Source organism: Populus trichocarpa, chromosome 19 (genome assembly GCF_000002775.5).
Source record: "Populus trichocarpa isolate Nisqually-1 chromosome 19, P.trichocarpa_v4.1, whole genome shotgun sequence".
NCBI classification, from domain to species: Eukaryota; Viridiplantae; Streptophyta; class Magnoliopsida; order Malpighiales; family Salicaceae; genus Populus; species Populus trichocarpa.
The window spans coordinates 5631674-5658999 of record NC_037303.2 but is presented as its reverse complement, the minus strand read 5'-3'; the positions used below and the strand labels follow the sequence as shown (position 1 = coordinate 5658999).

Below are 27326 nucleotides of genomic sequence, written 5' to 3'. Positions count from 1 at the left end.
TTTTGACACATCCATCAAAATTAATTTATATATATATATATATAAAAATAAAAATTAACTATTAAATTAAATATATGATAGGGGAGCCATTCGGGTCCAAAGCTATATTGGAGTTCAAGTCACCTTTATTTTTACATTTCAAAAGTGTTTTTAAAAAAAGTTGAAATTTTTTTATTTTTTTCTTCAAATTAATTTTTTTAGTGTTTTCATATTATTTTGATGTGCTGATATCAAAAATAATTTTTAAAAAATAAAAAAAATATTATTTTAATGTATTTTTAAATAAAAAATATTTTGAAAAACAACCATAATCACATTTCCAAACACGAAGATATGGATTGTAAGAAGTAATGCAAATGAACATATTGTATATGAGGGAAAAAAAAAAATCAGAATACAAAGTAATATATAAAATTAAGAATGAGTCATTCATCATGTTTTTTTTTTATATATTTTTATAAAACTCATACTCAGCTATTAAACTCATAATTAAGAATGAGTCACAAATAGTGTAAAGTAATAAAGACATTTCATACTTTCAAAGGCCGTGATGCTTACTTTTGAACATTTCAATTCAGATTATGTAATCAAATGTTTTTTCCCTTATAATCATTCCATTTACCACATCTTCTATAAGAATGTTACATTTTAATTATATTAGCCCGTACTTGCGAGACACTTATATTGCAATGATACAAGAAACTATATGTTGTTCCCGAAAACTAGACTCATAATATTTATCAGTATCGTTACCAATACTATTATTATTACCACTATCACAATCATCTTATTATTAATATAACTATTTTTTTTATAATCATCCTATCATAACTCGCTATTACTATCACAATTATAATTATCATTATTATCACCTTACCATTATTGATCATGGTCGGCACAATCATTCTGTTGCACCAAATAACTATCAATACTAGTTACCATTATATTACTAATATAATCATCATTTTATCACTATCTCACTACAACTCTTTTATGCCGTCATTATTTTCATAAACATTATCACAACTATCAAGTTATTAAAATAATTATTATTTTATCATTAATAATTTTTGAAAAATAGCATATTTAGAAAAATAAATGCTATTAGGACATTGTTCAACTTTGTATCTAGAAATGGGAAAGTAAAGAGTTTGGTGGGTGTTTCTATATATATATATATATATATATATATATAATGCTAGGCCCCACAGCATTTCTTTCTGCAAATTTTCACATTTTATTATCATTATTTAAAATAATTTATCTTATAAAAAAAAATATTATTCTTGATAATAAGTTAGGGTTGTTAAGGAGTCACTGAAGCTAAGGATCACAGGAAGTAAAGGTAGCAAGTTTAAAATGAAATAGATGAAAGAATTAAAAAAGAAGAAGAGAGGAATCAAATAACTAACAACCATGAATTAAAAAAAAAACAAGTTTTATTATATTTTGTTTTTATATTTTAAAAGTGTTTTTTTAGTTTAATTTTTTAAAATTTTTTATTTTAAATTAATATTTTTTAGTATTTTAAAATTATTTTAATGTGTTAATATTAAAAATAATTTTTTAAAATAAAAAATATATTTTTAAATAAAAAATATTTTAAAAAATAATAATAAAATAATATAATAATAGCACAACTAAAAAAAAGAGTTAGCAAGTTGCATTAAAGACAAATGGTGGTGGTGATGCTGAGGAGTTTGTTTCTCTTTGAAAAAAGCAAAAGACTCTTAAGTAAAAGACAGACACTTTCTGGTTTTCTCCAAACCCCAAGAAAGAGCAAGACAAGAGAGAGAAAACAAAGCCAAACACCAATACCAACACCAAAACGCATATGTTTTTGAGGGACACACCCACCTACCCACACGAGTGGTTTTCGAGTTGCATGAAATGCAACACCCCCCAACAAGAGAGAGAGAGAGAGAGAGAGAGGAGAGAGGAGGGAGCGACGCTGATTGTTTCCTATAAACACCATATTGGTGGTGTTGTAGAGGAGGAGTATTAACTGTAGAGAGATCAGTTTCAAAATAAGGACCCTAACCTCATTTCTCCATGCTCTACCCGTATAAACAAACAAACAAACAAACGCATAGTTTTTATGGAGAGTGAGGAAGGGAGAGAGTGAGAATCGTGCGGGTTCTTCTCTTCTTTTTGGTAATGGTTATTACTAACTTTTCTTTTCTCATCCAACAGTGACACCCCATTTCGTTTCCTGTTCCCTTTTCCTTATAAATCAACTGCATCTGTTTAATCTGATTCTTCTCTGCCCAAAATAGAAAAAGAACTGATGATTTCTCTCTTGCTAACAAACCCTTTGAGATGGGCAAGAGGGGGAGTAGCTAACATGGAACTGCATTTCAGTTTCCTTTGCCTCTGATCACTCTTCTCCTCTGATATCTCTCTCTTTTCAAAACCAAGCAGAGGAGGAGAGAAAGAAAGCCGCTTCCTTTCTCCTTCTAACAACTTCGATATCTGACCTTTATTGTTCTCCCTTATAAAGCATTGTAGAAAAGGAACCCGTTTTGGGTCTACCTGGTTTAGTTTTGGTCAGAATGAGTCTACAACACCTAATGAGTGACAAATATGTTTTCAACGGGTATCAAGACATGAACTTTTTGCCTTCACCTCCTCCTTCTCATCTTTCTCTCTCTCATGCATTTGGGGTTATGGGTCAACCAGGAGAGACAGGGACTAGCAATCCTCAAATGGGGTTTCAGATTTTGAGCCATCCAATGGGCCAGGACAGGAAACCACGGAGCATTCAACAGCTTGAAAGCAGGGGAGCTGATATGAGTGATGTGGACTTCGGCGTTCAAAAAAAGAGCTTGTCTTTGAATCCAGGTGAGGAAGAGGAGCTTAAAACCTCTGCTCTTGGTAGAAATGGGCATACAAAGCTTTGTGCTAGAGGCCATTGGAGACCAGCTGAAGATGCTAAGCTAAAAGAGCTTGTGGCTCAATATGGTCCTCAAAATTGGAACTTGATTGCAGAGAATCTTGAAGGAAGATCAGGTAAACCCCCTACAAAATCTGTTGTAAAAAAGTGTACATGGTGTTGTTTGAGCCAAAAATGTCCTCAAAGATGTTAACTTTGTGAATTGGTCACTACCCCATAAAAGATTAAGAAGGGCGTGGCTTCCTTTTTTTTGTTTTTTTTTTTTTGTTTTTTCTCTTGATTGGCTACTTTTACTAAGCTCAATAACGACTTCGATCGAATTGGTTAAATGAAAAAAAAAGTGTAGGAAGTCCGTTTATTTTTCCATTTTGAAAGATCAAATCTGTTAGTAAAAGTTTTGCTCTATATTCTGATTTTCAGGTAAGAGCTGTAGATTAAGGTGGTTTAACCAACTGGATCCAGGAATTAACAGGAAGGCATTCACTGAAGAGGAAGAGGAGAGACTTCTAGCTGCTCATAGACTTTATGGCAACAAATGGGCTATGATTTCTAGGCTATTTCCTGGTAGGACTGATAATGCAGTTAAGAACCATTGGCATGTGATCATGGCCAGGAAACATAGAGAAAACTCCAGCGTTTACAGGAGGAGAAAGCCCACTTCTTCCTCTCAAATCCTCCCTAAAGGATCATTAAATGTCACTTTGCAAAACAATGCTTGCAGTGAATCAACAACCATCACTAGCACTATCGAGGAGTCTGGCTCAACATGCACCGATCTCTCTCTCACCCCCTCTTCGACCAAAGTACCTGCTAGACTTTTCACCAGGTTCAGTCCTCAAGGTTCCCAAAGGGGTAAGTGCTTAGTTTCCCAAATCTCTCTGTAAATTATTATTATTATTATAGTTTTCCTCAATGGGTTTTTAATTATTTAAATTCGGACTTGTTTAAATTGATTATATCTTGCTATGGTTTTTTGGGTTTGTAGGTTTATCGGCAGAGAAGGAAGCGACTGTGGGAAATGTGGATTTCGACGAGTTCTATGGCAGTAGCAATGGGTTTTATCAAAATGGGCCTATGATGGTGGTTACGCGTGTGGACCAATCTGGTCAGTCGGATTCAAACTCAGAAGATTCTGCAACTGGGTCGGTTGTCACCAACAGGGCCAATCTCTGTGAAAATAGGAATGAGAGAATCAACATGCCCTTCATAGACTTTCTTGGAGTAGGAGCTACATAAGATAAGTTGGGTTTTAGGTAAAATTAAAGAAAGAAAAGCTGGTTAAAAGAGAAGAAAAGTGGGTTTCAGGTGTTATTGACAATGTTTTAAGCACAGTAAAAGTTCCTTAAGTGGAAAAGAAAGAGAACAACAATGAGGTAAAAAGAACAGGGGAGAGAGAGAGAGTAATGAGTAGCAAAACAATAATAATCCTAAAAAAGCTTGTAGTTTTGGAGTCATCTAGCAAAAGCAGCAGCAGAGGCAAAGTTATTTCTTCGTCCTCACAGTCATGCTACATGGCCAAATCTTGCATGTGTATGATGCCGAGAGAGAGAGAGAGAGAGATGGCCATAAAAGTTTCTCCTCTGACCACTGTGCACTGACTCATGATGAATGAACCTGCCATCTTTTATGGCTTTTCAATGCTGTTCGTGTCATTGTTGCTTGGTATGCTTTTGTTGACCATGTTTTTCACGCACTTTGCACTTAATGCTCTTCATGTGATTTGTTACATGACACACTGCTACATACGCTTATGATGATGCTTTGCATACATCTGTGCTCATTTGCGACCCTTTGCTTAACCAAAATGCTGCTACATCGAGTGGGGTCTCCGAATCTTGGATGAGCCTCCGATTCGGAGGCTCTTTGTGCTTGGCTGTATACGACGGACTATGGACATCAAAATGCATGTAATTCGAGTATAATTAATCTTATTAATTTAATCTGTTAGGTTTTAAATTTGTTTTTTAAAAATTATCAATTCAAGTGATATAAATCTTAAAACTACTAGAAATTTACATAGTTACTAACTTTAGAATCTTGAAAAATTAGTTAAAATACGTGTAAACTGATCCGGACATCCACGATTAACAAAAAAAAAATAGCATTAATATTAATTCATTTATAGAACATGATTATCCCATATTTTCCACAACAAGAATTGGAGAGGACCTTATCAAATTTGATTTGTTTGCGTTCATTCAATTATAGTTCTTGGTCGTGTTCAAGAATTATATTTTGAGCCTATTTAATACTGTGATAGTAATTATTTTTTAAAGTTTTTTTATTTAAAAAGATATCAAAATAATATTTTTTTTTTAATTTTTAAAATTTATTTTTAATATTAGCATATCAAAACATATAAAAATATAAAAGAATAATTTAAAATTTCCAAGGTTTATGGTCAATATTGTTTGTATTTCCTTAACAAATACAAGTAAAGATTTCAAAACTTAAAGTTTCATTTACTATCTTGCAATGAAACTGTGGAATAAAGAGAGTTATTCCTGTATTGAGCTTCTTTTGAAAAATTATTTTCACAGATGGTGTAATTAACTAATTATTATGATTATTATTAGCATGCAACTAAATTTGTTAGTCTTGATTGTTTTCGTATTTCAAAGCGTTTTTAAAAAAATTAAATTTTTTTTTTATTTTTTTCTTTACTTCAAATTAATATTTTTTTGGTGTTCTGAAATCATTTTGATGCACTGATTTTAAAAATATTTTTAAAAAATATAAAAAATTATTTTAATATATTTCTAAATAAAAAATAATAACAAACACTCTAAAAAAAAAAATCAAAACTGAATTAAATTTCAGTACGGGAATTAGTTTCAGCTCGTAATTTTCAATCAAATGAACTGCAGTGGCTGGTTTTGTCAGCTTTACAGGTGTTGTTACGAGGTTTCTGAAATTCTTCTGTGAAGGAAAAATAAAACTACCTTGGGCTTTGAGCCTAGTGGGCCTGGACTCATAGGCAACCCATATCTTCTTTCTTATAGACGATCAAGGCCCTATTGAGGACTGCTCCAATGTAATGAAGAAAAGGACACGAATACGTCGGCTCGAACACGTATGCAGGGCAGTCAATATATAATTTTATTCGACTTTTTAGACAATTATTAAATGTGCGTGTTCGTGGTAATTTCGTTATAAAATATTTGTGTCATATATAATTACTCGGCCCTCTTGTTGAGCAATGAAAATATAATTAATAGAAGTGTTTTTGGGGATTCAGGAAATTGTCTTTTTATTGAATAAATAAATAAACCCTACAATAAATTGTTTTGCATATTATGAAAATTGGGAATCCGTTGGTTTTGATTCAAAGAATATTATCCTTTAAGTTGTGCTTACTTGAATATTTTTAATAAATATGTAATTATTTATAGCTCTTAAGAATAATGCAATGCAGATATCTAAATAATATTTTAAATATTTCAACTTGAAGGCTTCAAATGAAAATTTCAAATCTATTCTTTTAAAATAAAAAAATAATTATTTTTAAAATATTTTCAATTTTAAAATTGAGATATAAGAAATATATGAAATTAACATGCAAGTGCTTGTCAGATAATATATACATTGAACTGACCTGCAAAAAAATTCTATATAGAGAGATTAACTATGTATATGCAAAGCCTCATGTGATAGTTGTTTAAGTAATCCTTAAATTTGATGATGTGATTCAAGCATCACCAAGAGATCTGTTAGAATATCTAGTGGATCCAGTGACAAGAGTCGGGGTTAAGGGGTTCAAAGAAACTTTGAATGAACTTCTTCAAAACACATGGGCTAAGGTGGTGATGTGGACCTCTTATCATGTGGTCAAACAACACCCAACGAAGCAGATAATAATTTGAAAAGCTAAAAATTAGGTCTGATGGAACCGTGACTTAGAGGTAACCCTATACTTAAAAACTAAAGGTATTAGAAAAAAGACTTGAACCCAGAGATAACCTTGTATCTAAGAACTTTAAGTATGCGAATGACGCCACAAAGCCAATTAATCTTTGACATGTTAGTGTACAATCTATTTCCCTATCAAGAAATGTGGTTTTTCCACAAACAAATAAAATGAAAACTCATGTTTATTCTTCAACTTGCTGTCTAAATTTGTAGCTAAAAAAAATAAAATTGTTTCCTCTAACTAACCTTAATGGATCCTTTTTAAGTTGCAAGCTAAGGGGTCTAAAGTAGTAATCAACTAATACAAGTCCAATAATGAAATAAATTCCTAAACAATGTTTAATACACTAGAACAAATCTAAATTTAAAAAATAATTATTCAATATTAATTAAATAAATAAAATAGGATAATGAAAACAAAGTCTTCATGATAAAATTTCTCATTGTAACCCGAATATCTAATTTTTGCATATTTTTGATAGATTTTAGTCTTGACTTCAAACACGTCATTCTCTCTCATCTGGATGAATTACTGAGCCTACCATATATTGATGAAAAATTGAGATGTCTAGTTTATAGTCCAACCTGAATTTCAACAAAATTACACATTTAGCTCCAGATATGTCCCAAATAGTACACGATGGTCTAGTCTAGAAGATTTGATAAAATTCATCTAGTGATTTTGACCATCTAAAATAATATGTTCTCGAACTCTATTTGACCTGAACATTTACCAAAATATAGTTTTATTTGTCTAGTATCTTCTTGTAAAAGTAAACTTGATTCGATGTACAATTTGAGAGATATGCCTCATCTCGAATCTGTATTAGCGGACATTTTAAAGCCAAATTAAGACCTAACTTGGTTTGTATCATCATCCTCTTTTTTAAAAAGATTTAACCTTGAATCTGTATCGTGGAAAACATCTTTTAAGGTTAACAAATCAGTACCAAGCTAAGGAAAAACATTATCATCAAAACTAAGAAGAACCTTGTTAGCAAATAAGGTCCCTATAATATACAAGCTCTCGTATTTCAGCCATCTTTCCCTTCTTTAATTTCAGTTGCTCTTCATATATTTGCTTATACGTCAAAGATACAAGAGTTATAGGTCTTCCATTCATCTTAAAGGAATACATATTTGTCACTCTATCATTTATAGCTCTCCAATCATACTATCACGGTCTACCAAGCAACAAATGACTAGCTTGCATTGACACAATATCACATAACACCTCATTACACTATTTACCAATATACAAAGCAACCAAAACCTATTTATTCACTTTCACTTCATAATTATCATTCAACCACTATGATTTATAAGGTATGAGATGTTTGGTAGGGTGTAAATTCAACTTTTCAACCAGTTCAGTACTAGCTAAATTAGTGCAACTACTACCATCTATAATTAAGTTACACACCTTATTCTAAACATGACATCTTATATGGAATTTGCGCTCCCTCTGACCTTTTAAATCATCCCTTTCATCCTCCCTATTAGTCTCATCCTCATTATTAGCTTTGAGAATCGTGATTCTTTTATTTGGACATTGTGAATTAACATGACCAAAATCCAAACAATGAAAACATTTAATGTCACAATCACGAGAAGTCGGAGTAACATTATTACCTTTAACAACGGTCAAGATGTCTTTCTTCTCTCTAGGGCATTCGACCTTACCCTCCTTATTTGGTTGTGATAAACCACCCCCAACGTTACCCTTCCAAGGTGTTGAAGGGCTTAATGGTTGGCTTTGCCGAATGGTACTTTTCTATTTAAGCTGTTTCTTTACCTTTATAGCCACATGCACCATTTCCTTCAACTCCATATAATGATGCAATTCAACAATATGAGCTATATCATGATTAAAGCCATTCATGAATCTAGCTATAGTAGCCTTCCTATCCTCAATGAAAAATAATGTGTTTGATAATTGGATTTGGACGCTTAAAATAGTCAGCGAAAAACTAAGTCATTTGGACCGTGAAAATCATCAATGAAAAATAGAGTCGTTTGGACACTGAAAATCATTTGGACATTGAAATCTGTTAATGAAAATGGAGGCATTTGGACATTAGATATTAGTGTAAATGGATGCTAATTTAATGTATTGGAGTGATAAATAAAAATTATCTATCCATGAACTTGTTTACAAAATTAATCGAGTATGTGAATTAATAGATGTGATAAATAGATCAAAAATGTTTGAGTACTGATTTAGGTTTTTCTATTAGAATGTAGGAGAAGCATTTAGAGTAGGACCTGACTTCTCAAGAACATTTACAATAGGAGTTGAAGGTAAGGATCACCTCCATACTTTTTTAATTATTTAATTCTTTTATCAATAAAGTTTGGTATTGTGACCTATTCTTTATTAAGAAGTGGTGGTGAGAGATTCCTAAGATTCATATTTATTGAAAAAAGTCTTATTATAGACAACTTGATAGGGAAAAACTTAGAAAACTTATTAGAAAATCTCTAAATTAGAGAGGACGAAATACTACTCGAAACTTTTAATAATGATTATCTTTATTATCGATATTATTTTTATTCAATTAAATTAATTTTTTTTAATTATATTTATTTGAATCTTATGAAAATTATACTGATAATGTACTACAATTAGTATTTGTGAAATTATATTTCCTTGTAAAAATATTTAATGTATTGAAATAAATCCAAAAATAAGTTTAAAATCATTAAATTATAACTAACAAGTGAATATATATATATATATATATATATATATATATATATATATATATATATATATATATATAAAGATGAGCATTTAAATGAAAAAAAATAATTAAAATCTTAACATCTTAAATACTCTTTATTTTTGAAGGGAAACACATTCCTAATTTTGTTTCCAATGTAATGTACTAAAATAGTGAGGTTTTTTAAAGTTTGAGATAACCTGACTTACCAAACACATGATTATTCAGCATATTAAATATGTTTTTAAAGATAATCTTGAATGTTAAGATATCAATTGCCTTTTTAGAAGGTTTTTTAACAAAGAAATAAAATGTGATTTAAGGACTTGAAATAGGGTTATCTTCATTACATAATTGAAGGTACATTAATTAAACTTTCTTAAAAAAAAAAGAAACTAAAAAATATGATTTTATTTTATTTTATTTAGTCACATACATTTGGAAAATCTATTAGCTAGGAGATCCTTTATTGCATCTATCATTCGTTTTAGTTTAGACCTCTGCTTTATATATAACAAAATTTATTATTGCATCTTTCCTTTTTTTTTATTAGTTACTTTATGTAATATAATTTCTTATAAATGACTTATAATTAATCTAAATTTTTTGAAACTTATCATAAATTATATGCAGCAACTATTTCAAGAGAAATGACTTATAATTAATCTGTGCAATCTTGAACTTTAAGATATTATTAATCTCTTAGATCTTAAATTTGATCAAACAAAAAAAATCATAATATCTTTCTTCCTTTTACGGAATCAAAGAACCATAAAAATTATTGTTGATTTGATGAAGTTACAAAAATCACATGGAATATTCTGGAAGGAATTATTCCTCAAGACCCTTGTAGGTCATTTACAGTGTGTTCTACAACCTTCACTTCCAAACTACATTGACTTCTTTTTTAATAGATTTCTTCAGAGGTTGTAAATCTTCTTTTGAGTGAATACCTGCACAATGTCTCTTAGAGACCCATGGGGGTATTGATGGGGGACCCTCCGAAGACCAAGTTAGTACGGGGTATTTTTATGTAGCAAAAAGACATTAATGAAAGTATTATTGAACTTTTATGAAGATAGAGAAGAGAAAGGAGAAAAAAATATAGAAGTTAGGGAAGAAAAAAAGAGAATGTGTTTATGTCCAAGAGTATAAGGTTTCAAACTTTTTTCTGTGTACTCAAACTTCCTTTTATATTACCTGACTAGACTTACTTCATACGACATAGAAGGGGTAGAGATGTAATCTCGTAATAGTAAAATAATATTATTCTACAATTCGTGCCATCATATCTCATTAATATAAGCATAGACTGCTTGCTCATAATTAATGAGATGTGATGGGTATCATAATCACTAGCCTATGTCTATAATAGGGGAGACTTAGAGTGAGGTTATTTTTCAGCTTGTATGCTGCACCCAAGAGGAGATGAGTTCAGTTGTACGCTAAACCCAGGTCTTAGGTTAAGCGGAAAGTTAAACCTAAAAGGAGTTGAATTCAGCTATACGCTAAACCTGGGTATATCCGGGTTCAGCTGAAATGTTTAACCTAAGAAGAGATGGGTTCAGTTGTACGCTGAACCTAAGAGAAGTTGGACGCAATCGTGGTTACGGTTGTGGCATGACCCAACGTGGAGTTGGGCACGGACGCGCCACTGCCCAACTTAGAGTTGGGCGTAGAAAAGTCATAACCTCATTTTGGATTATGATTATCGTGTGATGACTTTTAAATGGGGGAGGTTTTAAAAAAACCATGAATCATCAAGAACAATAAAACGAGCACATCATATTCATATTCATATAAATATGATGTAATTAATTATGAATATCTCTAATTGCAAATTTTAAAAATTTAAAAATCTACATAAAATTACTTATGATTTATCATGATATAATCTAGGAAAGGACTTATCGTCCGTCTATTTATTAATTAAAGAAAGATTATTGGTATCTCTTATATCCTTTTTTTTTTGGAAAAGATAAGATGTGTTAAAAAGAAAGAATATACAATAGAATAGTCTAGGAGCTTAACCTATGGGGAAACAAAGTAGGGGAAGAAAAGAGAAAAATAAACAAAAAGAAGAGAAAGAAACTAAAAGGGGTACCATGTCTGGAATGAGCAACAAGCCTTATCCAAACAACAAGATAACCTAAACAAGAAGCAAAGCTAAAAGAGCTAGCAGAGAAGACTTTGAACATTGACTCTTAGAGTGTGTTTGTTTACGCGGCTGCGGTTGTGTTTTAATGAAATCACAGATTTCAGCCGTTTGGTAAACATGAAAACAAGATTTTCTGTTCATGGGTCCCACGTTACTTTTGCGTCCAAAAACACAGGGAAAGAAAAGCAAGGAATTCTTGCTTTTCACGCACTGTTCATGCTAATTGCACTGTTCACTGAACAGTGCAATTAGCATGAACAATGTGCATTGATACACTGTTCATGTGAACAGTGCAAGCAAATTGCACTGTTCACTTAAAACAATGAACAATGCAATTCACTCGCATTGTTCACGTGTGAATTGCACTGTTCACTTAATGAACAGTGCAATTCACTTGCACTGTTCACGTGAACAATTTTTTTGTATTTTTTTTGTTTTTTTCAGTGTGTTAATTTTTTAATAGTTTTGTTTTTAAAAAAATTAGTTTAGAGTGAATTAAATTCCCTCGCACTGTGAAGTGAACAATATTTGTTTTCCTGAAAAACTACTATAGAGTAAATTAAATTCACTCGCACTGTAATATCAATTTTATACCTGATAATATTTTATCTAATTTTATTACACGCTCAAAAAATTATGAAAATTGTAGTTCTTATCGGATGAATTTTGTAGGTAATGGAATTATAGATAGTTTAATGGAATAATAAAAAATATTTTATATAAAGTATTATTTATTTCATGATGTAATAGTAGTAATTAATTCTACAATATTTAAATTTAAAACCATCAATATTTATATATATATATTTTACTTATTTTATAACCTCAATTTAAAAAGCATTATTAATCAAACACATTAAATTACTTTTTGTTCAACCTCAATTTCAACTACAGTTTTAACCAAACATATATAAATACCAAATCAACCTAAACTAAAAACACTTTTTATAAAACAACTTTTTTCAAATCATAACTACAACAGTTACCATAATACCAAACACACTCTTAGATGGTGTCTGGAATTGGACACTTGTTGTCTATATTAATCAAGTGAGATCGCAATGAGTTGGATAATGTTTATACATATTTCCAGAGGTGGGTTATTTCAAACCAGAGGAAATAAACAGTAGTGGATAAGATAAACCTTGCTAGAAGGTTTGTTGTATCCCTCCGTTTCTTGTATCTCAAACAAGCCTATTGAAGAAGCTGCTGGTTCCACTGCATGCAGGGCTATTGGATGTGGAAATGTGATGTACTCTCATACTAGCTTGTGTAGGTGCATTGGAAGAAGAATTAGATCTTGATGAATTAATTATATTATTAGCGTAAGTTCTGCATTTTAATCTTGATGTCATGTATTAGCCCTCGAACATTTCATTTTTCTCGTTCATTGCATCTTCAATTCCAATTAGATCGATTGTTTAGAAAATAAATAATAACCCGCGTTTAGATTCGAATCAAATGCGCAGAATAGAATAAAATTTAAGAGCAAATATAAACTCCTCTTTAATGGACATGACGCATCCTGACGATGCTCAAATCTTATAAAAAATGGTTTCCAAGCGAACAGAAAAGATCCGTACCCTGTTGGTCGGCAGAGTTGAATCCACGTAATGTTCACGCTAACCTAGAAAAACCCTGCTGGATTTGCATGGAAAAAGATGGCCAGTTTGCACCCTTTCAAATCATGAGCTTGATTCAATATTTTACACACACATTGATTACTCGATTGGGTTGACTGATTTGCTTCCTGGTCAAAACTTCCTGCGTATAAAATACCAAGCACATTGTATTACATATATAATTAATAAACTATATAGTTATCTTTATAGTGGAAATGCAGAGGGTGGCAATACAGAGCCAAAAGTGAGAAAGAAAATCCTTGGTGAGACTTTCATTTTATTATAGTTGCCAACCATATCAAACCTTTCAAAGCTTACATTCACATGATATTTCTCAGAAAATGTGCCCTAATGTTCTGATAATTTAGTAAAAAAACATATATGTATAAACAAACATCTGACTCCTACGGATTGGTTATCTTGGCCGGTGAAGAAGCCAAAGCTGTTGTTTTTTTTTACATTATTTTGGTTTTTTGGAGCTTTCCAATGGAAACCCATTAACTGGCCATCGTGCCGAGTTATATGTATTCGGTTTGAAAAAAGAAAAAAAGAGAGTCAATGAAGAGATCTAAGCTAGAGGCTGACTAAATTGGTGCTCACTGCTCAGCCTATTCTCAGTAATATCATTTACACTCAGTTGGGCTCCCAAAGAATTTGTATATCAATTGAATCCCAAATGCATCTAAAATTCTAATTTACGTTTCCCATGGGCATCCAAATCCGTACTCTATTAATGTTTTTAAGTTAAATTAGTTTATAAAACAAAGAAATGCCCTTTCTACAACGAACTTAACCAGTTATCTCAAACAATTTATGATATTATTTTTATATGGAAATGTTCAATTGAGAATTTTTTTTTTTTTATTAACGTGGGTGTCCGGGTTAGTTTGCGTGCACCTCGACTAATCCCACGAATCCAGAAGTTAATGACCATGTAAGTCTCTAGTGGCTATCATATTAGCAACTACAAGGCTCGAACCTGAGATTACAGGGAGAGTAAAGCTCTTAGTCTCAAACTCATACTATTGGGCCACCTATTAGATGGTTTCAATTGAGAATTTTTAGTAGAATGGGTTGGTATGGGTACATCTCTTTTTCTTTTTTCTTTTAAAACTCATGTCTTACAAATTTGTTTACATCTTTCTTAGCTTTAGGACAGGTTATGTGCTAGGTTTTTTTGTTTTTTGTTTTCCGGCTTCTAAAGACAAAACGTCGGTGATTTTTAGCTACCTCTAATATGCAATATAGAATTTCCAGTTGTGGTACTTGTGTTCAATGCAACAGGTGATCAATGTGTTCGGTTTTCCTTGAAAACTATCGCACGTATTATGGAAATTATAAGCTGATTTAGCAGTTGCGTAATGATTAAAAGTAATCATTCAAGGACTTCATTGCAAAAAGCTTTTCATCACAAGGATTAAATTATAATTTTACTTAAACTGAACCTATAATGTTTGCAATCCTTCACATGTGAAATAAAAAACTTAAAATAAAAAAAAATCAATCTTAAATAATATTTAAAATTAAGCACAAAATTCGTGAAAATATCATTCTTAAAGTCTAGAATTAGAACACGATGATAACATTAACTTTTCTGGAAGGTTTAGCTTTGATGGTAGGTGTAATAACAAGAATTTTTAGTATTATTTTGAGTTTAGTTTTTTAATTAGAGATAAGGTGTCCTGCATGTCCATAAGACATGCAACGTTGTCATGCAAAAATAGTATTTCATGATTTTTTTTAAAAATACTAATAATAAATAAATAATATAATTAATTAAGTTTCCTATTATGCTTTTTTTTTCTTAATTAAGGGTGTTATAAGTACTAGTGTGTATATTAGTAATTACATAGTAATTTAGAGAATAAAAAGAAAATAAAATCCTAGAGTAACTTACGCTCTTTTTTGTTAGACAATCAAAGCCTACATCAATAGAGATATAGAGAGGAAAATCAAGGAGGAGATTGAATCCGGGGCAAAAATATTTATTTATTTATTTTATCAATTTAAGGTGTGTGTTCTTTATCCTTACATTTCAATTGAGTTTTTGCATGCATATTAGAGATATTAAAAAAGATTTATTACTTAAGGTTTTTATGATATTTGATTTTTAATCACTTTTAAGGAGTGAGTATTATACTATTTGATTAATAGGAGGTCATTTGAAGTTATTTTATATGTTTTTGGTAGATTAATTTAAAATAATAGTGAAATTAAGGAATTGAAAAAAGATGATGAGTGGGTAACTTTAGGCTACCGTAATCTTCTATTCTAATGAATATTATGGTCGAAGTTTGGTACAGAGTTATAATATGACATGAGTTTTTTGATTTGAGAGGTTATTTGTTTAAATTGGAATTGTGGATTAAAAGTTATGATAATTGAAAGTAGGTCTTTTAAATCTGTTTCTGAGTTAATTGGAGAGTACAATTCATTCTGAATGTTTTATGACCCAAAACATATGTTGTTTGTATTTAATATATTACCAAAGAATGTTTTAGTGTGTTTTTAATACTTTTAAAAACATTTATGAAATTATGAAAAATTATTTCTAATTATTGAAATTTGGTAGATAATAATTGGAATTTATTTTGGAGAATGAATAGCTTTTATAGTTCAGTTTTAAATGTTTTAATATTTTAATATCAATTGTTTTTATGTAGAAATTAAATACATGGAAGGTGTTTCATAAATAACTTGATTCATATACAAATTAATTTATTTAACTCATAAATGATTTTCTAAAAATAGAAGTAGTTAATAATTTTTGACACCTCCACTTTAATTATTCTTAGAAAACTTCTTTACTTGAAATGAAAATGTTTCTTAGCCTTTTCTAATTGGATTTTATAATGTTATTACTTTTGGACCATAATTGGCATATGTTTTACATAATTATTTTTGGTATTTAATTATTAAAAATAAATATTTTATAAGTAAAACAGGGAGTGTAATAACATGGTTCTAGTGTTGGGTGATTTTTAGAGGGAGTTTTATAGTCATTTAAGCTAGTGATATATTTAAGATTTAATTAAATTAGAAATTAGAAATAATCTCATATATTGAATTGCATATTTAGGAAGTATATAATTTATGGTGATTGCTATTGTTAGGTTGTTAGAAGTAATTGGTTGTCTCTATGACTAATCATGGATTTGTGTAATAGGTAAGTGATTGTTTTTTTTATTTGGTTAGTTATTTTGAGTTAAAAAAAAATATTTATATGCTAAATGAGTTTTCTTTGTTAAAATATTTATTGTTATATAAATTAAGTGGATCAAGCATGATAAATGATTTGTAAATAATGTTAAGTGTTTTGTGAAAATATGTTTATGATTGCAAATGTGTTTGAATATGATTTATTTTTGTAAACTCATTCCTGGATTGAATATGAATATAGATATGATTGACTACGCTTTGGACCTGGTCTTTGGAGGTTATATATTGATACTTATAGACATGTCTATTTAGAATTTGATGTCTAGTCATAGAAAAAAATACAACTCGTTATTATTATGGTTAGAGTAACAATATTCTTTGAACCCGAGCTTTGAAGGTTATAAATTGACACTTATAGACATGTGTATTTAAAATTTGATGACTAGTAATAGGGCAAAATATGACTTATTGTTACTATGGTTAGAGTGACCGTAGTTCTTTAACTCTAAATTTTAATTAGAATATTTTTATGCAATCCATGTTTGTGTTCAAAATGATTGTAATTAATTATTTAAGTTTGTGTATAATTTATAAATGTGCTTTTGGACTTTTAAATCTTTAAATGTATGGATATTTTGGTATAATTAATGAATTGGTTTTATAGCCTGTTTAATATTGTAATAGCGATTGTCAATCAAAGGTTCTTTTTGCTTGGAAATGCATCAAAATTATATTCTTTTTATTTTTAAAATTTATTTTTGACATTAGCACATTAAAATGATATAAAAGTATTAAAAAAACTAATTTGAAGCAAAATAATTTTTAATTTTTTTCAAAAGCTCATTTGCACTGCAAAAACAAACAGTGCTTAAAGCTATATATATTAGTAAGTTTTGACAAGTTTGGTCTAGCTAGATAAATTAACTATTATTTAATGAGTGTATGACACTCACCCGCTATTTATTTATTTCAAATTGTTTGCATGAGGTTTAAAATGTCAAGTGATTGCTTGAGAAGTTTATAGTTGATTTTTAAACTTTAATATTTCAATGATTAGATCAATTTATGATCATATACTTGCAATACATCTGGTTTTATTTGATTTTGCAGTTAAATTATTTGATGTGAATGATTTGTATTGAGTATAGTTAATTTATGATTTAATATATTTTTTTAACTGAGTATTATTTTGATTATAATTTTGTAATTGGAATTAAGATGCTTTGGATGCCCATAAGGCATGCAATGTTGTCACACAAAAGGAGTATTTCATGATTTTAAATATATTAACAAGAATGATAATGCATATAAAATCACTAACTATTTTAACATTACAATGTGAGTTTTATATATATATAGTTTATTTTAGTTAATCTAATATAGATTTGCTTGGATTAATTCAATTACCTTAGATTCACAAATCTATAATAAAAAAATTAATTTATAGTTCGGTTTGAACAAAAAACTTTTCATGTTTGATTCATCTCTAGTTTCAATTCTCATGATTTAAGATTTATTTAACACCTTTATCTATTGTTTGTAAGAAGAGACTTAAAGTTAAAATAATTTTTTAAGTGGAATTAATTGGACATAAATATTTTTTATAAACCAACTTCTTAGATGTAAAGGTATCATTTGTTTTTATGTTTGTAACTGTATTTAAGAGCATTTTAAAAGTATATTTGGCTTAAAAAATCATCAAATTGATTTTTTTTTGTGTTTTTCAATAATTTTAATGTGCTGAAGTTGAAATTTTTTTTTAAAATTTTTTTTAATATATTTTTAAAAAATTACTTTAAAAAAATATCTTATACAACAGCACGAAAAACACAGAAAGAAAGGAACACTCCTGAGCCATATTTCTTTTTAACAAACAACAAATAAAAAAAGAAAATGATCTCAAGTTACCTATTGAATTGAATACCAATCGTCAAAGACATCGATTAGGCATTTATTTCCTTTGTTATGGTAAAAAGCGGATCAGGTAACGAATACATGAAACTCATTCTGAAAAAGCTATCCCTTCGACGTACACTCGTAAATAATTGTGAAATTAATTTATTATTAATTTAATAATTAATTAATTTATATTTGATTTAATTTTTTAATATAATGTTTATCAATGTGTCATAATCCTTTAAATATTAAAAAAATCATAAATGATTTGACTTAACTTTTTAATGATTAATTTCTCAATTTTAATGCTTGGGCCAAATGTTATGAATCAACCTTTTAAATGCTTATTTGATCTTTTTGGTCCTTATCTTTGTAATAGGTTCAATTGACATATATAATGGATCCTATGGTGTTTTTATTGATTTTGATCACCTATTTTGAATAGAAATCCTACATTTGCTGTTAAAAATAAAACACTAAAAGAATCTTGGAGTGAACAAAGACTAGTAGTAAATCATCTCATAATTTTTAGACGCATTTCCTGTGCCCATATTCCAAACCAAAATAAAAAAATCTTGATGATAAAGGATATAAATGGATTTTTTTGGTATTAGTAATTATTTAAAAGCTTATAAACTATATAATCCTAACACCAAAAAAATTGTTATTAGTTGAGATCATTTTTTTTTTATGAAGTTGACTTTTGAACCTGAAGCAATAATGGTGTTAAAAAAAATATTATAGTGGATTTAGATGGTGATAATAAAAAAAACAAAAAAAAAAAAACATATAAAGGATGTACCACGACTAGTAGATGGTCAAAACACACCTGATAATCAAATATCATAACTTGTTAGAAAGAAAAACCTATATGGATGAGGGATTATAAAATAACTGAAATTAATCAATTTGATGACTCATGTACTAATTTTGCTATAGTTTTAGATTGTGATCATGTGACTTTCAAAGTTGCCATAAAAAAAATAAAAAAAAACTTTGGATAATGAAATTGATGTCATAAAAAAAACAATGCTCGGGAGTTGACAAAACTTCTAAATATAAAGCATGTGTGGTAGGTAGCTAAAGGTTACAAGAAAAAATACGATATTGATTATAAAGTTTTTGTTTCGATGATAAAATATGATTTATATTTTTTTTTAATACAACAATGTAAAATCTTTTTGGTATAATAGAGAAATATCTCATTAGTGAAGTAGAAAAGTAATACTACAAAATCATATCATAAATACAATATCTATTACAAGATTCATATTGCTTTGTGACTAGCTCAAATATCTTTGAGTACTCTATAAATACAAAGCTGAAACCATTTTTCTCTTTTCATAAACTATTCTATATATACATTCACAAGACAAAAACCTTGGCAGTTGGTGACTTTTTATGTGATAATTTGTTTTTTCTTTTCTTTTCCATTCTCCTATTATATATATATATATAAAACCTTAATTTATCCCCAAACATATTACCTTATTATTAGTTAAAATTAATATTTTGATTTTATTAATTTTTTCTCAATCGTAACCAACAATATAAATGTCATAACTCAATCCATTCATTGTTAGCGGTAAACTAGAAATTATAAGAATTTGTTGAATTTGCATGTGATTTACATGAAAAGGAGAAAAAGTTAATGTGATTTAGCACTAAAAATCTATGTCAGGGCATATTAGAGCTTATGTTGCCTTGGTTACACATCTAAAAATCACATGGGATGGAATCTTTTAACTACATTAACAATAAGGGATGAAGAAGTAATATGTGTTTATTATCAAGTATGTTTTGGGTAAAACTAATAAAAATAAAAGTTTTGGACTCAATTGAAAATGGTACATTGAGGTTATAAATTGAGGGTTCTGAGTATTTTTTTCATTTCCTTTGTAGTTTCTCTAATTAATCATCCTATATTAAGTTTTTTTTTTTTTTTTATAGTACTCGAGAATACTATAAATAAAGTGTCCCTATTAAGAAGATAAGAGCGGCAAGCTAAAGAAGATTACATGGAGAATCTGAAAAAATAAAGAGAGCGAGGCAACGTAGCCCCAACTAGTTAGTCTAGTTCATGATATATTCAAGATTTCTAAAAAGTTCAGAGCCTGTGTAGCTGAAATTTTTAACAGATGACTTCAACCAAAAGACCAATCGATGAAAGGTGAGGTCAAAAATTACATCATAGTCTGGAGTTTGGAACTCAGATTAAATGGTTACGCGCTATCCAGATTGATCAGTATAATCCTTTGTATAGAAGTAGTTACTTTGTGTGATGTATTTTTTTGCCCAAATAAGCTTAAATCTAGAATTATATGGTCCAAGATTTTTACCTTAATTTGGTTACAGCTTTTGGTAATTATTGAAGTTTTTTCTTCAGAATAAAGATCTTGTTGTTGAATCTTGATGTTTGAGATTGATCATAATTTTTTTATATCTGTAAATATATGAATTCTTCCTTCAATGGAGCTTGATAGTATAGTTCTTTTGACGTTAAGTCACGATGACTTGAGAAAGTGGACACGAAATTCTTATCTTGGAAGCTTTCACAAGGGATGGTTCATGAGCTTTACTTGGCATCCACAAGAGACTAGTTGCCCCTTGAAAGGTTTTTAATCATTATCATGTCAATTTTCAACACCATATTATAATTGCCATGTAAGGTTTTATACAAATCTTTGTGGAAGATAGCTTTTCACTCTAACATATTTTTTATATATTTACAAATTGTCAGATATATATGTAAAGTTTATTTACTTAAACAGATGCTGCTGGTCGATCTTCGCATGAGCTATAAAACTTTAAATTATGCAAAAATAGGGCTTGAATCCAAGACCAAATCTTTACCACTTCTGTTAACTCTTATGGTTTCTTTACCATTTAAGCTTGTTAGCAGCGAGTCTCGTAGCTTCATGAAGTTTGTTAAGTTGCGACAGGACAATAATTAACCACTAAACTGGATTTAGAGAAGAGAGCATAGTCATTAGAGAATTGAAAAAAAAATAAAAAAATTCGATCTACACTCGCACTTATATATGCATTACATTTAGTGGGTTTGGGATGATTCCTGTGAAACAAGGGGAAAAAAGTTTAAAACCAAAATATAAGTGAAAAGAAGTCAAATGAAGACATCATAATTAATTAAATGCTAATTAGTAGATAATTTTTTGGGTTTTTCAATCGTCCATCATAGTAAAAATTTGTCCTAGAACATCTGCTTTGCACACCAACATGTAGAGGAAGCTCCCACTTCTTGATGCAGCTTTAATAACGATTTAGGTTGTTCTTGAAACCTGTGGGAAAAAGGTTACCTCATGAAGTATCCAAGAAAAAAAACAAAAGAAGAAAAAAGGAATATATGACAGAAAGAGAGAGCGAAGGAACTCTCTTTACATAATTTAAAACTCGTTAATGGACATTGCTAAACTTTGCTTAGCAACCCTAACGACAACCTTAAAATAATATTTTACTGCAATTGCTAACTGTAAACAGTACTTTCAACCTTAATGGACGTTGTACTTCTTATTTATACAAAATGAAGTTTGACGCGGAGAGATCAGAGCTATCATGGAAATCCAAAAATTCTCTCCTACCTATGTTAAACAAAATAATAATAATAATAAGAAAAAAACAAACAAAGCTGAGGGAACAATTAACTAAACTTGAACATGAGAGAGTTGTTACTAATTAAATGGCTAAACTGGGAATTGCTTCGTAGCAAGCTTGTACCAAAAGAAAAAAACAATAAAATTGAGCCCTGAAGGGTGTAACGCAACTGGTCAAGTTCTAAGTTTGTTATCTGAAGATCACTGGTTCGAGTCTCACAAATTTCAGGGTCACTAGAGGTTTAAATGGTCATTAACTTTAGGACTCGTGAGATTAGTAAATGTACTTGCAAGTTGATCCGGACATCCACGTTAATAATAAAAAAAATACAACTGAGGTAAAGAGGAAGGAAATTAAGCAAAGGGAAGAAAGAAATGCAGTAATCAGAAGTTCAAATTGAATTTGGAGGTTTCTCAAACACACATCATAGAGCTGCTGATCACAAGTGTATAGTTATACTGCAGAGATGTTTACCAGGAAATAGCTTTCACCATGATGCAAGATTTGCACTAAGAACCCAAATTCATTAGTGGGAACAGGCACTCCAGAGGAATGCACCAACATTACATCTTGACCAAACATTGCTTTCACGTCAAGTGGCACCCGAGGAACTTCTGTTGGAACCCCATTGATGAAGATTGTGATGAATCCTGAACAACAGAGAGGATATATTCTTAGAAGAACATTTTCCCAACTCATTCCTAGCTTTCAGAGCTCCATTCTAGTAATTAACTGAGCACATGATCACGCTTATATATTTAGCCTCTCTTTTTTTCAGTTCAAAAGGGGAAAAAATCAGGAGCCTCTCAAACCATGCAAATTTAGAATATATCGAGAATTGATAAAGAGGGAGAGGAGATAAGAATGAACGGCATGTTTGTTCCAAAGACAAGAAAGGAAAGAAATAAAGTTGAATTTCTTCAATAAGTTCCTAAACTGAGATGGAGAAATTTCAAGGATGTTTGGACAGTAATAAAAGTTATTTTTTATTTAAAAATATATTAATATATTATTTTTTTTTAATTTTTTTTTATTATTCACATCATCAAATCAAAACAATTAAAGAATATTAAAAAAATATTTTTAAAAAAAGTCGACTGCCGACTCGCAGTGCCATAGAACGCCTTGAAGATTTTGGAATCGATCTTGGCGTTTGGCAACAAAAAATATATTAAATTTGAAAAGGACACTGAATAATTTTGAAGCCCTCGAAAGCTAAGATTTCATGTGGAATTTTTCCAGGTACTGCAAGAGAATCAGGGAGAGGGGGGCCATTGGTTTTCACGAACAATTAAGCAGAACAAGTCTTTCAAAGAGTAAATCATACAGCTACAGTCATATCATTAAAAAATTTCTATCTAGTTTATCCCATTTCTGTAGCACTCTTGTACACTGAATTAATTAACCTAAACATAAGTGATAAAAACTCTTTGAATTTTAAATAGGGTGGCAAAAACAATTTCTCCTCTAAACAACTTTCTGAGACGATAACATGTATGCATAATACATAAAGAAAGATCACACCCATCTTCAAAAAGTAAAAAAGAAAAGAAAAAGGAAAGACAATTTGCATTGAAGAAAGGAATTGGATATAGAGCTACCGAGGAGACATGGGGTTAGCTACTGATAGAGGAAATCTTTTTGGAAAATAAGAAACTACAAAAAAAAAAAAAAGGAAAGAAAGAAAAAGTTACACAGCCTTGCACTTACCAGCAGTTTGGTAATGCAAACTTGAAGTCTCTGATGGGCATACAATTGAAGTTACACCAGAGGTTTGCTCGAATTCTTGAAAACCCATCTGGTTAGAGAAAGAAAACAAGCTCTCTACACCATGATCTTCACCAACAACTCCACAAGAAGAAGAGGCACCAACAAGATAAGAAGATGGAGAATTTGCAAACCCATTAGAAGTGCCACCACCTTCGTATTGAATTACACCACCGCTATCGTATGCCCGTTGATTATTTGTTTGATATCCTGCAAGAAGACTAGCTTGCATCTGGCGTTGCCGGCGGCGAGATCTTGATCGTCGGTTTTGGAACCAGTAGAAAACATTTGCATCACCAACGGAGCCAAATTTTTCAAGAAGCTTCCTTATTCTCACAGTCTCATTTTTTGGTGGATTTACCATTCCACTGTTAAAGATGGACTCAAGTATCAATATTTGCTCTGGCTTTGGAGTCCATCTTGACCTCACTGGCTCACTTCTTTCAGTTCCATGGTTGCTTTGACTGTTATGGTCTTGGCCTTGATTATCTTCCATACTGTGAAATGAAGAAAAGAAATGTTTGTCGATACAAAAAAAAATAAAATTAACAATAATATAGGAGAAAAGGAAAGTACATAAGCACAAGGCAGAATGCATAGAAAGGTGAGGCTATATATATAAAGCGGTGAACCGGAAGGAATGTTATTTTGGGAATTTACGTGAGCAACCTTGGTTTGACTGGACTTCGGTGCTTGAATTTACAACTTCACCTAGTTTAGAAAATGTTATGCTAATCTTTCTCTTCCAAGTCAACCGCCCAACTTAGTTTATTCAAACATATAATCACTAGTCAAAGAGTGCTCATTTAATGAGTTAGAAGTGTATTCATTATAAAATAAATAATATAAATTATATCTTAAATTATATTTTAAGAATATCTTATTTAATAAATTGAGATGATTATTTAATATAGTATCAAAGCTTTAATAATTAAATAGTCACAAATTCAAATCTTACTATCTCTATTTATTTGATAAAAATTAAACAGCTTTCACTTGAGTAGATGTGTTAAAGAATAATATAAATCATATATCGGGACCTCATCTAATAATTTAAATTATTGGGTTGAGAAGATTCTTTGATAAGATGCAATATCTTTAAATTATTATATAGTTGGTTATAATAATAAATCTCAAAAATTGTTTACATTAATTTATTAATTATAACACATTATTTAATAAAGTATCATCAATATTTGATATTCCATGTTGTATGACAATTTTGCCATCAATTTAAAAGGGTAAAAATTCAAATCCTTGGAAAAGCGCCCCACATGCTGCTCATTAATCAACTTATATAAGTATTTCCTCACAAATGGTATTGTTTGTAATTCTGATTCTACACGAGGAGATAACCTTAAACTAAATCATTAGTATAAATTATTATAACGTTCTGTGCTCATGTTTTTCAAAAACTATATTTAAGTTGCAATCTTTTAAATTTATTAATTAAATTATATCTGTATTTGGATATTCTTTCGATTCACATGATCACTTATACAATTTGATCCTCCCGTTCTACTAGTAGTATATACATTAACTAATAAACATGGTTGCATGGGAAAATCTCTCAAAGGAGTGGTCAAAACGGTAATGTTAATGGTAGACAAGAAAAGTTGGCTAGGGTTTTCAACTTGGCAAGTGCATGTGCAGGCATGCATGGGAAGTTGAGTCCGGAGAATTATTTAATCGGAAAATGAGAGGAAGGATCCAAATAGACGGTCAAGAAACTGTGCAATAATTTATTAACAATGACGTATAAGGAAACATGGCTTACTCACTGAGTCCTCTCCTCTCCTCTCCTCTCCTGACCTCTCTTTTTTATATTAAACGAGAGGAAGGAAAGCGGTGACAAAAGTTGGCTGATACATCGAACACTTTTCTACGTGTATCAAAATGTCTGCAACATGTAAGGCTTTTATATTCATATTCTATTACTGCGTTTACATGTAACGAAACTTCAGGAACCGACTGCTTCTGCTGTCTCAGACGAGGTTTCCTCCGTCCTGCAGGCTTTTCCTTCGTTTATAGGGATTCTGGTGATATGCATACATATATATTAATGGGATTGCTAATTATCGAGGGTGATGATCATTCTTAATTATATCCTTAATTTGTGGTTAATTAATAGCCATGTAATTATATCAACATTAACAATTGTGTATTAGAGAATAATATAAATTATATCTTGGAAACTCACTTAATAGTTTAAGCTATTGGGTTGAGATGGTTCTTTGACATAGTATCAGAGCCTTGATGACCAAGCGGTCACGAGTTCGAATCTCATCATCCCTATTTATTTGATAAAAATTAAGCACAAGATAATGTGAGGTTGTGCAAGTTTCAAATCTAAAGAGTTTTTATTTGAGGGGGTGTGTTGGGTGTGTTATAGAATAATATAAACTATATTTTAGGATCTTATCTAATAACTTAAGCTATTTAGTTAAGATAATTTTTTAATATACATATGTAACGATTGTTGTAGTTGATATTTACTCTATTTATCAACAGCATATGATAATGGATGGGGAAGTTCTCATACTAATGCGGTAAATTATGAACGCAGCTTATATAAGTACCTTCACTAGACACTATATATATATATATATATATATATATATATATATATATATATTTGGCTCTATGTGCATCAAGTTTCTGTGGGCGTGGTTTTTTTGTCATGCACTTCAATCTACTATGCGATTTTTTCATTGTTGTTGAATTACTGTAACCATCAGGTTAACAGTTTAAAAAATATATAAAATATGAGCATCTAGTTGAATCCTTTTTTTTAATTAAAAAAAACCTAAAATATCTTTATTAAAACAACAAAAAACAGGTTTTTATTTTATTTTTTTATGTGAAGAATTTTATATTACAAACATTACCACTACTATTCCATGACATCACCGATACAACCACCACCACTGCTCCATTAATGTAACGTCTTGAATTTGTTAAGAAACTTATATTTATTTAATTGTTTTATACGAGAAATTTAAGGATAATTATTTTATACATATCATAAGGATATATTTAAGTTCATTTTCCAATAATTTTATACAATTTATATTTATACATTAATACGGTTACAATGCCTTATAAATCACATGCATAAAATTATTTATAGTACAATTATAGAAAATATCAGGATTTATCTAATATGAAATACCAGGCAATTCAATGACTTTTTTTTTTATGAGCATTGAGTCCTTCAAAACAATATACATATAAAACACACAAGATCACAAAAATTATTGTAAGTATTTACATCATCATGATTCTACATTTACAACTATATGAACGAAACCAATATCATTAATCCTTCTATATATATAAACACACCAATCCATGCTCTTTTTTAATTTAATACTTTCTCATTAGCCACTTATGAACTCTTCTTTTACATTAAACACATTAAACTAATGTCACCACACATGTAACTAGTCCTTTATTTACCATATATTCTATTGCTCATTTAAATACAAATTTTTCACTCATTTTTTCTATGTTCATCAAATTTATTTTAATGTTTTCTATATTATATTTTCTTTCCTCATAAGATTTTATCTATGCCCCATTTCATC

The 27326-nt window shown here is 29.9% G+C and overlaps 2 protein-coding genes across 3 annotated transcripts; one reads left to right on the top strand and one right to left on the bottom strand.

Moving 5' to 3' along the window:
• Positions 1-1702: 1702 nt before the first annotated feature.
• LOC7459191 (transcription factor CSA) lies at positions 1703-4558 on the top strand. The gene is made up of 3 exons (XM_002325831.4): positions 1703-3009; positions 3314-3745; positions 3879-4558. The coding sequence occupies exons 1-3, from the start codon at positions 2553-2555 to the stop codon at positions 4127-4129; spliced, it is 1140 nt and encodes a 379-aa protein (XP_002325867.3). The 5' UTR covers positions 1703-2552; the 3' UTR covers positions 4130-4558.
• A 16887-nt stretch (positions 4559-21445) lies between these two features.
• LOC7459190 (WUSCHEL-related homeobox 11) lies at positions 21446-24266 on the bottom strand. 2 transcript variants are annotated; one of them, XM_024590890.2, is made up of 3 exons: positions 23683-24266; positions 22447-22622; positions 21446-21659 (listed from the first exon to the last, which is right to left on the bottom strand). In XM_024590890.2, exons 1-3 carry the CDS (start codon positions 24233-24235, stop codon positions 21642-21644), a joined length of 747 nt encoding a protein of 248 aa, XP_024446658.1. In that variant the 5' UTR covers positions 24236-24266; the 3' UTR covers positions 21446-21641. The 2 variants fall into 2 exon arrangements, with proteins under 2 accessions (XP_024446658.1, XP_052305523.1); XM_052449563.1 differs by lacking the exon at positions 21446-21659 and having other exon boundaries at positions 22426-22622.
• Between the last annotated feature and the right edge of the window lie 3060 nt (positions 24267-27326).

Bases quoted from the DNA above. Each gene is read 5' to 3' on its own strand.
- LOC7459190 (XM_052449563.1), bottom strand. From the start codon at position 24,235: ATGGAAGATAATCAAGGCCAAGACCATAACAGTCAAAGCAACCATGGA. The intron at 22,623-23,682 runs GTAAGTGCAAGG...TCTGTTGTTCAG, and splicing joins TTTGCATTACCAAACTGCTG to GATTCATCACAATCTTCATC.
- LOC7459191 (XM_002325831.4), top strand. From the start codon at position 2,553: ATGAGTCTACAACACCTAATGAGTGACAAATATGTTTTCAACGGGTAT. The intron at 3,010-3,313 runs GTAAACCCCCTA...TCTGATTTTCAG, and splicing joins GAATCTTGAAGGAAGATCAG to GTAAGAGCTGTAGATTAAGG. The intron at 3,746-3,878 runs GTAAGTGCTTAG...TTGGGTTTGTAG, and splicing joins TCCTCAAGGTTCCCAAAGGG to GTTTATCGGCAGAGAAGGAA.